Raw genomic sequence first — 14,171 nt, forward strand, 5'->3', positions numbered from 1 at the left:
ATTAAATATGTGAAACTAGTCAAAAAGCTAAAGAGTAGCTGAAAAGATGAAATTATCACAGAAGCAGAAAGAGCATGTTTGCTGAATTAAATAATAAGAAACAGAAATTACCATAAAAATGTAATCAGTTACGATACAGCTAAAATTAGCTAGAAAAGTAGCTTAAAGGGCAAAAAAAACTGATAAAATTTGCTAAAAAAATTAGCTAGAGAAGTAGTTTAAAAGGCAAAAAATAGCTAAAATTAGTTAGAAAAGTAGCTGAAAGGGCAAAACAGCTGAAATTAGCTTAATAGTAGATGAAATTATCTAGAAAAGAATCTTAAAATGTGGAAAAATAGCAAAAAACTTAAGTAGCCTGAAATGAAAGGCTAAAACTACATGAAATTACTGTAACTTAAAAATAGCTAAAATTAGCTAGAAAATTGCTAAAAGGGCAAAAACAGCTAAAAGTAGCTTAAAAGGCAAAAAGCTAAAATATGCTAGAAAAGTAGCTTTAAAGGCAGAAAAATGGCTAAAATTAATGGAAAAAGGTTCAATCAAAAATAAGCTGAAGTTTGATAAAATAGGACAAAAACTGTGGGACAAGTTACGCACAAAWAACCCCGAAGACCTATAGCAACAATAAGAAACAAAAACAAATAAAATAAGAAACAAAAACAAAACAAATAAAGTTTTGTGTTTTGAAACCAGCTGCTGATTAAAGCTTAAAAAGGTGTTTTTGTTTCAGGACAGGAAGGTCATCATAAAGACCATGAAGTCGTACATGGTGAAGTTCTCCACGGTGAGTTCAGGTCTCTGAGCCGTAACACCGGACCCCCGCTTGTTGTTGGACTCACAGTTTGTGGTTCTCAGGGGGAGTTCGGTCACCTGGTTCTCCTGGCCATCTTCGACTGCGTGGACGACACCAAGCTGGTCCGGCAGGCCGTTCTGTCTGTAAGTGGTGTTAAAACAGATTACTACACACACACACACACACACCTGACCCGGTCTGCCCCCTCAGGAGATCCTGGCGTCTCTGGATGAAGTCATCAGTAACAAATACGGGAAGAAGGTCCTGCTGTACCTGCTGAGCCCCAGGGACCCGGCTCACCTGCTGCCAGAGATCATCAAGGTGTTGGAGGGAGGAGACGGAAACGCTCACAGGTACCACCTCGACTTGTAAACCCCGCCCCCCCAAAAAAAGTCTTTTATAAAATTAAAATGTTAATTTGTGGTCAGTAAAAAAGAGGCGGCAACACGAAGACAGGAGCTGCTGGAGGCCGTCTCCCCGGCGCTGCTGGACTACCTGTCCAACAACGCCGCCGCCATGGCGATGGACAAGGCCACCAGCGTCACCATCAGCGACATCCTGGCGTCGGCCTGCGGYGACCTGCGGCCCGCCATGACCGCCGTGGCTCAGCTGGCCAACCAGGAGCTGGTGCCAGGAGGGTTGAAAGGACAGGTGAGTCCATGTTTGAGGACAGGGGACGGGTGGGGACGGGGGTTTGGACTGGGACTGAACCGTGTCTGCTGCAGCTCCACATGGCCGAGCATCCAGCTGGACACCTGGTCCTGAAGTGGCTCATCGAGCAGGACGTCATGTTGGCACAGGCCGGGAAGGAAGGTAAGCCCCGAGTTCAGAAGCCATGACGGTCCCAGCTGGACGGTTCCAGCTGGACGTCCCCTGACGACGGGTTTGTCTCCGCAGAGCGCTTCAGCAGGATTCTGGTGGACACGGTCGGGACGAAGAAGATGATGAGCTGGGTGCAAGTGAACAGAGGAGCCATGGTGCTCTGCAGGTCCGTTCCACAAGTCCTTTTCTTAAAATCTCTTCATTTCAACTAGGGATGCAAACARTTAATCCACTTATGATTAATCCACAATTGTTTTGTGAGATTAAAATGCTTCCATTCGATTAATTCAAAACATCATTTAAACCTTATTTGTGTAGTTTAGCCTTCAACCAGCAGAGGGCGCAGCTGCTCTCAGCCTGGTCTAACTCTACCTCGGCCCTGTTGAGCTGAACAGAGCGCAGCGTCATAATTAAACGTTCAAATCTTGTTTAGTTTTATTTGCGACACAACAATAATAAAAATGGACTACACCAAACTGGAAGGATAAGTACAGAAGGCTGTACCGGTCCCTCCATCAGTGTGACAGAGAGCAGGACGACAGACCGGTAAGCTAACTTTAGCTAACTTTAGCTGCTTCTTGTTGAGTTTAACTCCCTGTGAAAGAACAAAACAATAAAATTTAGTCACTACAAATAGTTAACATGAAGTTAATCTCATCTGTGTGATGTAACCCGGCCAGTGTTTTACTTTTTTTTCTTTCCTTTGTTTCCAACTAGCACCCTAACAGATTCCTGTTTTAATAATGTGTGAGAAATCCACAATTTTCTTTTTATTCAGTCAGTGTTTAATACAGCTGGTACTATAAATTTAATAAAATATAATACTGTACTATTTTATTAAGGGTAAAAAATGAGCCCTTCATGTCATAGAAAAACCCTTGATTCAAGAGAAACGTCAGGTTTTTAGGAAAATGGCCGCTTATCGTCGAACATAGTCGATCGATCAACTTTAGATTAATCCATTAATGGATAACTTGCGTCCTTAATTTAAAGTCAGTTACCGTGTTGACACGGTCTACTGTTCTGGTTTCATTATGAGGGTCTACACACGTTACCATGCAGACCCCCAACAACCCTCAGAGGGTTTAYTTGGGACGACTCAGAAAATCCAAATGTCATCAGCAAACAAGAGAACCGGCTCAAGTCTCAGTTTGGTTAAATAAAACTTTAGGATTGCTGTCGGAGCTGGTTTTACTTCTTACAGACTCGAACATGTGCATCAAAACTCAAAGCTTAAAAATATTTAGAAGGATTAACAAAATTAGACCTTGAGTTTGACGTGATGTATGGTAAAGATCAAAATGAAGATATTTGTGTCTTTAACTGATCTGATTTATAAAACACTGAAGATTAAAATATACATATATCCACCACTGCTTTCTGACAATTCAAGAATTTATCAGTTTACTTTTTTTATACAGATTAAAACAGGACTGCCCCTCCCCCTCTCCTCTAAAAGTGTGGGAGTAACCATGGCAACCACCAGTTTTCCCTCCTGTTTTGTTATTGAGCTGCAGTCCTCAGGCTTGTCCAGTTGTTTAAAACAAAAGTTTTTGTTTGTTTGTTTTTAATGAACTGTTTTGTGTTTTCTGCTCAGTCTCCTGAACAGCTGTGAGAAATCTGCGGCGGCGGAGGTGAAGGAGGCGCTGACGTCCATCACACCGCAGCTCAACAAAATCAAGGACAACAAGGGAGTGGAAATCCTGCTGGAACATCTGAAAAAGTAGATTTAAAACAAAATGAACTGTGGACGCTGCGGAGGAAACTGGTCTTGTTTCAACCCACAGACCTGAAAACGTCTGAGGAACAAAAAACATTTCTGGATCTGTTTATAATGAAACGGTTGATAAATCTCCACAGAAACAACCATCGAAACCAGATTCTTCTACTTGTACAAATCGTGTTTATTATTTTGGTTTAGATTTCTTTATATCCTGTAAGAGTTTGGATCTGTAAACGTCACAAAAAAGTTAACAAATATTTGTAAAATCCACTAATGCTCAGTTTCTATAAACAATTAAAGGATGTTTTACAGTTAAAATGAGATTTCAGCTGTAAATTAAAATGATAAATTATGTGCTTGAAGCTTTTTTTAAATTATATTATGTTTGAACACACTCTGAATTTACTCATTTATTTAGGCAAAGTTTAGTTTTACCAACAATTTAGTGTTAAATCCTAGCATTTAAAAACTGTTTTTTTGTTTCAGTCTCAGAGGTAAATAACAGTAGACTGAGCCCCACCTGGGCAATGCCTCAAAGCTCGACCTGTTACAGATTATCTCTTTTCTATTTAATAAATAATTTTTTTCAAGGCTTCTTTAAAGATGCATTCAGTGACTAATGGAAAATTCACATTTTATTTATCATCAGGGATTAAAGATAATTTTCTAGCTAACATCCAGCACTAAATACTGACCATCAGTTMATCACAAAGCAAAATAAAATTAATTTACGAGGTAAAGTGAATGCAGTGTGATTGAGGATTTAGAGCTGATCTGGAGAACCGATGTTCTTTTCAAACCCAGGACCAGAAYGAGGACCTTTAGTTGTGACTTCATGGACCCAAAAAAGTCCAGTTTACAGTATCTCCACATTAGGATAAGTCCATGTGATCCAAGATCGACAACCAGCAAGCAACCAAAGAGAAACGTCCAACATTCTGGTWAAATGGTTGGAGGTAGAGTAGCCTTAAACTACAAGTTTTGTTGTATTCAGGCTCAAAGAGTTATTTTAATACCCTGGCAGTTCAGACTTGGGTCTCCTGCTGAAGACCTCCACAAAACGGTTGTCTTCTTCGGGCTGAACAGCATCGTCGCAGTAATCTGCRAACTTCTTGGCCGCCCTCTTGATGAAGCGAACCTTCCCGCGAGCCTTGCTGACCATGGCGTACTCGTGGGACTTGAGCTTGGTGTAGTAGTCTGAGAACTTGTTGTAGAGGATTGAGATGGGCATGCCGTTCAGGATGACGCCGAAGGAGATGCAGGCGAAGGCGAAGACGCGGCCCAGGTTGGTCTCTGGGAACATGTCGCCGTAGCCCACCGTGGAAATACTCACCTGTGGAACACAAAGAGTTACGGTGAGTTCATTGGAGGTAAAGACCTGGAACTAGATGTGGCTGTGGACTCACCGCRGCCCACCACCAGGCGTGGGGCATGGAGGTGAAGTTGGTGTTTGGGACATCGTGCTCCACGCTGTAAACCATGGCTGAAAACATGAAGATCCCCATGCCGATGAAGAGCAGCAAACAGCCGACCTGCAGAAACATCAGCCACACATCAATAAACTCATCTACTGTTCAAAGGCTTCACATTAAATTTAAATCAATAAAATTTACTTTGTTCCATTTCAGACGGTATGAACACAGAATGCTCTCATATAATTTGCAACACGATTATGAAAACTGGGTGGGATTGAAATAGACTCGTTACAAAAACAGTGGGTCTGAGTAGAAAAGACGAGCAAAGAATCTCAGATTAAGATCTTTGTTGGAAGAAATGGACCAAAGAGGAAAAGAAGCATCAAGTCTAAAAGCTCAGTTCTGTCAGGGAGGGAGTGATGGGTGATTCTGTGAATGGCTGGATGGATGGTATGACAGTTTGATGGGTGGTTGGATGGATGGATATATGTTGGATGGATGGTTCTCTGGATGATGGATGGTAAGACAGTTTGATGGGTGGTTGGATGGATGGATAGATAGATATTGGATGGTTGGTTAGAAGGTTAGATGTACGGATTGTAACTTAAGATATTTGGATGGGTGGTTAGCTGACTGGTAAAATGGTTGGATGGTTAGACAATTGGATGATGAATAAATGTTGCATGGATGRTTGGATGTTACATGGATGGTTGGACAGATGGATGTTGAAATAGATGTTTGATGGGTGGATGATAAGATGGTTTGATGAATAGTTGGATGGTTGAATGGATGGGTAGATAGATGTTTAGATGGTTAGATGGTTAGATGGATGGGTGGATGTTTAAATGGTTAGATAGATGATCAGATGGTTGGATGGTTAGATGTTGGATGGATGGTTAGATATTGGATGGATCAGTTGGTTGGATGTTGGATGGATGGTTAGATGTTGGATGGGTGGATGGATGTGTAGATAGTTGGTTGGATGTTGGATGGTTAGATATTGGATGGATAGTTAGATAGATGGTTAGATGATGGATTGTTGGTTAGATGATGGATGGTTGGGTGGTTGAGTGGATGGTTAGATGATGATTAGATGGATGGATGGATGGATGGTTAGATGATGATTAGATGGATGGATGGTTAGATGATGGATGGATGTTAGATGGATGGATGGTTAGATGGATGGATGGTTAGGTGATGGATGGATGGTTAGATGGATGGATGGTTAGATGGATGGATGGTCCCAAACAGAGAAAACAGAAATGTGATAAGGATGACTCTGTACTTTTGGACACCCCTCTTCATCCTTCATCGCTGTCAGACCATCTTTAAGTGCTCAGAGGAATAAATGTTCCAMAGCTGGAAAACTAAACTGGTTTAATTAGAACGTGTTGAAGAATAAAAGGAAAACAAGAAAAGTATTTGTTTCATTCTGACTGAAATCAATTCAAAGTATTTGTAAGAATCTTCATCTAAAGGTTCTGGATATTTGACACCAGGTGAAGTCGGACCTGCTGGTAGCACTGCCTCAGCGTAAACCCGAACGCTCTGAGGCCTGTCGAGTGACGAGCCAGCTTCAGGATCCTGAAGATCCTCATGAGACGCATGATCCTCAGAACCTGACCCACCTACGTAGAAAAACCACCAAAAGAAATCTCAGGAACACAACTGAGACCAAAACGTACCTGAAGTTAGCACGGGTTCTGCTTTTACCTTCCCGACACGCGCAACGGTCTCGATGTCCCCGGAGTGCCGGTGGACGTTCTCGTCATCGAAGCACTCCAGGATCATCTGCAGGTAGTGGGGCAGGATGGCGATCAGGTCCACCGTGTTCAGGACGCTTCGCCCAAAACACTTCAGGTCGGGAGTGGAAAACAGGCGCAGCAGGTACTCCAGGGTGAAGAAGGCGATGCAGAAGGTCTCCACGTTTTCCCCGTAGAACCTGCCGCTCGGCTGTCCGGAGGGCGTCTACAGCAGAAGGGTCTACTCAGTTCTGTAGAACTACAGGTCGATCGGGACACAGTGCTAGAACTCACCTTGTACTGCATTTCCTCCACGGTGTTGAGCGTCATGGCCACCAGCGACACCAGCACGAAGAGGGACGAGGCCACCGCCATAAGCTTGGCGGTGATGGAGGAGAACGGCTTCTCCATCAAATTCCAGATTCTTCTTCTGATCGGACCAAGGGTCATATGATCGTATACYGCCTCGTTCTCCTCCATCTCCAGCTGAAAACCATGAAGTGAAGATAAACAGGAGCAAAAACACATTTAATTTAGCAGAAATTAAAGTTTTATGATGTTGACTCTCGATTTGATTTGATTTGATTTATTTAACAGGAAAAGATWACTAAAAATCAAGCCTGACTCAGCATAATTGCTGTTTTACAGCAGGTTCCTGTTCTGCAGCACTAAAACACTCAGAATTACAGCATCACAATCACATCATTATACACCATAGACACAAAGACAAACAAGCATACCAAATTCAGGAAGGCAGCATTTGCAAAATAGGACATCTAAATATGAGCACAACAAAAAGTGTCCAGCAGATGGCAGACAAGATTCTTCTTAAAGGGCTGTAGTGTTAGTTACCAAATCATCTTTTAACAAACCCAGATTAAAGATGTAAAACATATTACTTTTCAAATAAAGTTTTAAGCATCTGACTAAATGTTAATATGACAACCCATTAAATAATACAAAGGACTGCAGAATCGCTGGTGGCTATGGTAACTCCCACCTTTTCTGCCAAACAGTGGGGGAAGGGGAACACCTGCTACAACTAAGAACGGCTGAGTCACTTGTTGCCATAGGAATTCCCGCCTTTTTAACAATCAGTAAAACAGCCTTACAACATGGGCATGTAAAAACGTTAGTTAAATTTAATAAAAATATGAAATATTGAGTACAGAAATCTTTTTAAACACCATCCAAATGAACATCGATATTTACTAACTTTTTGTGCCGTGTTTCTCTCGTCTACTTGGAAACAATGTTTTTGAAGAAAAATGTCACAGAAACTGATTTTTTTCTATAACATTCTTTTAAAATTGTACTGCATTTTCGCCAAAGGTTTGTGAGAATCTATTCAACTTATACCAGTTATCACTTCTATTAAGCAGTAGCGGGCAGTGTTGTACAAAGTACCTCAAAGTGATATTTGAGTTAAAGTACACGTATAATATAATAAAATTACTTTCGTAAAAGTTAAAGTCTCCTCTAAGAGTATTACTTAAGTAAAAGTCTTAATCAGATTTTTTTGTACTCAAGTATAAAAAGTAAATTTCTGACATAAAATATACTTAAGCATTAAAAGTAAAAGTATTGAGTAAAAATGGGCGATTAGGTTTTCCAAAATATATTCATTGGGAGGTGATCTGTCCAAATAAATATTTTTTTCTAAAAACATGCAGCTGTGATGGATTGTGTAAAAATTAATACAGTATCAGAATGGTACTGTATTATGGTACATTTATAATTCTCATCCTCCTCCAATTAAATTCACCCTATCCTGGATGCACAGTTTTTTAGGATGGCATTTTTTTAACACTRACAAGCTGAAACAAAGTAGGAGAAATGACTTTTTACTTCTTAAGTTGTTAAAAAATGTAAGGAGTAGAAAGTACAGATAATTGTGTAAAAATGTAAGGAGTAAAAGTAAAAAGTACGCTGAAAAATAATTACTCAAGTAAGGTACAGATTACTAAAATTTCTACTTAAGTACAGTAACAAAGTATTTGTACTTAGTTACTTTACAACTGGGCACATTGCAACATTTTACTACCTACTGGCCCGGTATCCACCTGTTAAATTTTTATTTTCCAGTTCAGTCAGTAACTTTGCGTTTTGTTTAAGCTTTTAATTTAAAATATTTTAAAACTACCTGTTCATATAAAGGCTGGTTTGTTTTGCTAAAATGTTTGTGAATTAGAATTTTGCAGTTTTTTTAAATGCTGTTAAAAATCACGATGGTGAATTATTAATTTTTCAGCACAAAACAAAGAGCTTCAAACAAAAAGACAAAGACGTCCACAGGATGGGTAATAGGTGCGCTTCAACAGTTATAAAACCAACATCTGTCCAAATCTGTGCCAAGAMAAAAAGCTTTTTCTCCTCCCCCATCTGTCAAGACGGTGGCGTGATTTATTATGTAGGTCAGAGACAGAAGCAGCAGATTACCGACAAAATCTGAGTCCAATCTGTTTCAGGTTTCATAGCAGCCCCTCAGTCTGCTTCACAACCAACCGAGACTTCGTTTTTTTATTTTAATCAGGTGTACCATCAGGTACTGTTCTGGTGCACAATCACAGATTGTGCACCAGAACAGTACCTGATGGTACACCTGGTGCACAATCTGTGATTTGGGTCTCCTCTGGAGGAGATTAAATAATCCACAACAGAAGGATTCAGTAGGAACCCCGGAGAACTYGGTAGATGACCCACCTCAGCCACCAGCTCCTTCTGCACCTTCAGCTGCTCGTTCAGCTCGTCCTGCCGCTCCTCGAAGGAGATCCGGCAGCAGCGCTGGCTGTACTTGATCCTGACCCCCCAGTAGTGGATCTCCTCCAGGAAGTTGTAGGGACACAGCTCGTCTTTAATGGACAACACTCCGGTTCTGTTGGACCCAAAGGAAACACGGTTCACTCCCTGAGGATGGTAAACCAGGTGCGTTTCGGCCCGACCTCACCTGTAGAAGTTGAAGATGTTGTGGAAGATTTTCGGGTCTCGGTCAAAGAAGAACTCGTTGCTTTGGACGACGTAGTCRTCACAAAGGTCCAGTTTCTTGTTGTGGTCTGTGTACGTGGCCAACCGCCCGATCCGGGTCTTTGGGTACCTGGCAGCTAACCTGTAGGGCAGGAAGTACACCTGGAGGAAACAAGCAGGGAAAACCTCAAGAAGTTTGTCCCGACGACGCCCCATCTGCTGAAAATTAAGCATTAAGCTTCTCCTACATCTCTCATACACAAAGTTATGAGGAAACTTTTACCAAGGTATTTTCTCATTACTTTTAATATCTTGACTGTGCGAAGTGAAAAGTGACACAATAAGTGAATGTTCAGACGAGTTCAAGTTGATTCATAAAAGACTATGCAATCATTTATTTATACAAATTGAACAAATCATAAGTACACTTGATTGTGGTTATTCCTATAAAAAGTGTCAAAGTTAAATGAGATAAAATCCGCGTCGGAATTTCAATTCACATCAACTCAGATTACTTATATAGAACAGTAAAACGTTAGTTCTGATGTTAACAACCAAACAATTTTACTGGCACTTTCAGCTTAAGTTTTGGCAAATTAAGAACAAGGAAAGGAGGAAAGTAAGGTTAGTAGGGTACTACTTTTACTTATTCAAAGTGTGGTCAACCGGATCAGCACGTCCCTTCTGCGCTTAGGAATCCACATGACACGTCACCCCGAACACGCTCAGCTTTACCTGGTGGTGGCTTCTTAAGGCACCCCTGGGTAGGAACTGTCTCACCTCCGATCAGTCAGGGAACTTTTATCGGCTCGTTTACTGGTCCTTGGCGAAAAATGTGTTTTCCAGGTAACTTTTCGTCTGTTTCAGTCCAAGCCAGAAAGATTCTAGCTGTACATCCGGTTCCTTCTTTCAAAATAAAATCTCCCCACGGGAGTTGAAAACACACTTAAAGGCTTGAAGCCTCGGGTGGGACAGCCGGCTGGCGTGCCGGGCCCCGGCCTTTAAGTCTTCCCTAGTTAGCTCATGGGCTACGACCTAAAAGCCAAACTGGCTTCTCCGGAGAGAAACTCGGCTTTCTTCATAGTTCAGAGTCAGGAAGAAGAGCGTGTCACTCAAAGGCGTCCGGGTTAGTAAAAGAAACGGACGAACTTTGGTTCCGCCCTCTGGCTTAGAGATGAGTCAGAGAAAGAAAGATAAAAGATTTGCCAAGGCACCAGCCCAAGGTTAAAATTCTGTGGCTGTTCACAACATGATATGATAACCTCTTTAGCTTTCTTCTGGCAGACTAAGAAAAATCACTGCGAAACATTTATGATGATTAATTAACATTTCTGTCTTATAATCAATTCTGAACCTTCTGTTAGTCCAGATAAATGAAAGATTTTCTCAAGAAAAATCCACAATTATATTACTGTGTTCACAGTAAAATAAAAACAGTGATTTACATAAAAACACAATGAAAACATTGTAATGAGATTCTCTGCGATTTTTTTATACCATTGTTAATCTTTAAGGTACTATAAAAGAGAAGAGGTGGTTCCACTTTTCTTGTGACAGTCATTATCATGATTTAACAAATGCATAAATATTCTTAGTTAAACAACAAATGAATCACGAACAGAAGAGATTGTTCTGTCCATTATCTGATTAAGAGAACTGAGGGGTTCTCTTCCACGGTTAGAATGACCTGTCATGGCCTAAATAGAGTTTAGTTTGTGACAGAGTTCCTGTCCTCTCGTCAGGCCTGTCCGAGGCAGTAAATCTTGTTTCTTCACTCGAGGTGACCCCTACACAGCTAACCTGTAGGGCAGGAAGTACACCTGGAGGAAACAAGCAGGGGAAACCTCAAGAAGTTTGTCCCGACGACGCCCCATCTGCTGAAAATTTGTTTCAATTAAATTTAAAAAGACGTCAATAAAATAAAACATCCATCCATCCATCCATTTTCTGTACACGCTTCTTCCTTTTCAGGGTTGCGTGGGTCACTGGTGCCCATATCCAGCAGTCACAGTGCGAGGGGCGGGGTACACCCTGGACAGGTCTCAGTCCATCACAGGGCCACACATAGAGACAAACGAGACAAACAACCACTCACTCTCTCACTCACACCTAGGGACAATTTTAGAGTTATCAATTAACCTAACAGTCATGTTTTTGGTCTGTGGGAGGAAGCCGGAGTACCCGGAGAGAACCCACGCATGCACGGAGAGAACATGCAAACTCTACCCAGAAAGGTCCCCGGACCGGGATTTGAACCGGTGACCTTCTTGCTGAGAGGCATCAGCTAAAATAAAATATAAACTAGTAAATATAAAATGTTTATTTTAGTCTAAAAACAGTTTATGTAGAATCAGTGCCAAAAATCTTTTTAAATAAAATAAGTGGACACTTTAAATCTGAAAAACCAAAAAATACACAATAAAAGTAAAAATGTTGGATATACATGACTGCATCTTAAATTTTGTATTAAAACTGAAATTGATAAAAAAAGTAAATATTTATTTTGTAAATATATTTCGCCTTCTGTTCTATTAATAAAATAGTTTTTTTATTTAAAAATTTAAAATTTTTAGAATAAAAATTTCTTTAGCTTCTTTACTTGCATCATCTCAGTCGTCTTAATCAGATCTGAGTAGTTCTTGTGTACTTCGCCTTTATGATCTGCTCCTCTCTACTTTTAGTTATTTGTTTTATTTTTCTAGATGTGTTAATTTATGAACAAATTTTTATTTTCGACTCCCCACATGTTTTTTTTTACCCTGGATAATTTTTGATTTTTTTGGCACTCCTGTGATTCCATAGAAATCCACAAGCATCTTTTTATCTCCCTACATAATCAAATCAAAACGTATGTTGTGAATGGATAAACGTGAGTTTTCATGTTTTAAATAAACGTACCGTTCCTCCGACGTTGATGTTCAGAGTTAAGTGTTTGTTCGGAGACAGCAGGACTCGAGACGGGGACACGGGCAGCCGGTCCTCCAGCTCCTCGCGTTCGTACTCGGCGTAGAGATCGTAGATGTCTCTGCTCAGGTCCTTCAAAAACAAAAACTGAATGTGACGGACTAAAAACAYAAAACCTGAACATTCTGCAGTTTTATGATTTTAAATAATTCAGTTTTATAATTTCTATAGCCTRGAGCAAATATTGGCAGCTTTGGGTCTCCGTAGAATATTCAATAATATTTAAGATTATTTCTTCTTTCTGCTTCCTTTCATTTCATTTATGACTTGTTCTTTTATTTAGATTGTTTTAAAATAAATGAATAAAAATATATTAAATAATAAAAAGCAGAAATACTCAATGATTGATGTAATAAGTCCTGAAAACAAAGCTTTGATAAAATAAACGTTCAGCTGAGTAAAGCAGTGAAGTAAGCGTCCGACCTGCATGGAGTTCCATGGTTTGATGAAGGTGCTGATCAGGTCCAGGTAATGGATCGGTTCCTGGACCTCCTGGATCTGGCTGCAGGGTTTGTAGCTGGAGAACAAACTCCTGCTCCGAGCCCTGAGGTGGGTCAGCATGGTCTGGGCTCAGAGCGGACCCACCGGGCCTGCACCAGAACTCATCCTGCGTCCGTCCGCCTGCGACGAGTGCTGGCAGAGGTCTGCTGGTGGAGAGGATCCGGGTGCTTAAAGTTTTAAACACTTATCCTCCGGCTCATCCCGTCATCGCTGCGTCTCAAACATCACAAAGCTGTTAAACTGGATCAGATCCTGTCTGAAATACTTTAAACACATTAAAGAACCGGGAGACGGAGAAATAAACTAAAACAAGACGAAAATTAAATTTAAATGGTCTCAATCAAACATAATCACTTTATTTTATTGGTCAGCTCTTATTAAGAAGCCCCGCCCACTTTACACACAACAGAGCTACAATAAAACTGATTCCATCAAACAGATTTAATCTTGTATTTCCATCAAACAGATTGAGTTTTTTCAGGGTGAATCAGATTAATTTCAGTTTAAAGAATGAGAGCAGTGATAACACACCAACAGGAACAATAAAACATCTGTGTTTAAGTTAAAACAACTTGAATCTGTTAGATTTGTGAGTTTTTGGTGGTTTTATCRGAGCAGATGTAAACGACCTCATAGTCATTCGGCTTTAATCCCAGTTTGACATTTCGTCCTGAAGCAGCAGATAAGTGGGGATTAATCCAGCTGCAGTTAAACGAGGATAATGAACGGATGAACTCAGCAGCTCCACGGCTCCGTTTATAAAATTATATTCAAATGTTTTTAAACTATTATAACTTTTTACAATAAATAGATTTAAACACGTCTGAACGCTGCCGTCAGCTTTTACTGACTTCACTGTAAACTTCACTGTAAACTTCACTGTAAACTTCACTGTAAACTTCACTGTAAACTTCACTGTAAACATTCAGATACTGAAGCCAGTGGTGGAAACAGTTGCCCTAAAGCACTAATAGGGGAACTAATTTCTTGATTAGTGCTTTAGGGCTTTTACTAATGTCTTAATTCATTAGTGGATTAGCACTTGCTAAATTTAWAAGCACTAATTGAGTTCTTTAAATTTTATTGATCAATGTTTTAACAGCTGAGGGTGAAAACTGTCAGACAGACCAGCTGCTTTTTAGTGCTTTAGAATTATGTAACTTTTGCTAAATTTTTTAGTGTTAGTGCTTTAGAATTATGTAACTTTTGCTAAATTTTTTAGTGTTAGTGCTTTAGAATTATGTAACTTT

At 40.3% G+C, this 14,171-nt stretch overlaps 2 protein-coding genes across 3 annotated transcripts in view; one reads left to right on the forward strand and one right to left on the reverse strand.

Annotated features, from left to right (window-relative positions):
• Window positions 1-3,689, forward strand: part of pum3 (pumilio RNA-binding family member 3) — a gene marked incomplete in the record, with an annotated part of 12,809 nt that extends 9,120 nt beyond the window's left edge. Inside the window, 7 exon segments of the mRNA XM_014028459.1 lie at window positions 728-781; window positions 853-933; window positions 1,001-1,143; window positions 1,219-1,441; window positions 1,516-1,603; window positions 1,688-1,778; window positions 3,210-3,689. Coding sequence (XP_013883913.1) covers window positions 728-781; window positions 853-933; window positions 1,001-1,143; window positions 1,219-1,441; window positions 1,516-1,603; window positions 1,688-1,778; window positions 3,210-3,339 — 810 coding nt within the window.
• Window positions 3,394-13,253, reverse strand: kcnv2a (potassium channel, subfamily V, member 2a). 2 transcript variants are annotated; one of them, XM_014028460.1, is made up of 9 exons: window positions 12,844-13,253; window positions 12,355-12,492; window positions 9,440-9,618; window positions 9,196-9,367; window positions 6,787-6,978; window positions 6,464-6,718; window positions 6,262-6,378; window positions 4,742-4,867; window positions 3,394-4,668 (listed from the first exon to the last, which is right to left on the reverse strand). In XM_014028460.1, the coding sequence occupies exons 1-9, from the start codon at window positions 12,979-12,981 to the stop codon at window positions 4,345-4,347; spliced, it is 1,641 nt and encodes a 546-aa protein (XP_013883914.1). In that variant the 5' UTR covers window positions 12,982-13,253; the 3' UTR covers window positions 3,394-4,344. The 2 variants fall into 2 exon arrangements, with proteins under 2 accessions (XP_013883914.1, XP_013883916.1); XM_014028462.1 differs by lacking the exon at window positions 6,262-6,378 and having other exon boundaries at window positions 6,436-6,718.
• Window positions 13,254-14,171: the final 918 nt, after the last annotated feature.

This window comes from Austrofundulus limnaeus, unplaced genomic scaffold (genome assembly GCF_001266775.1).
Source record: "Austrofundulus limnaeus strain Quisiro unplaced genomic scaffold, Austrofundulus_limnaeus-1.0 Scaffold765, whole genome shotgun sequence".
Classification (NCBI taxonomy): Eukaryota; Metazoa; Chordata; class Actinopteri; order Cyprinodontiformes; family Rivulidae; genus Austrofundulus; species Austrofundulus limnaeus.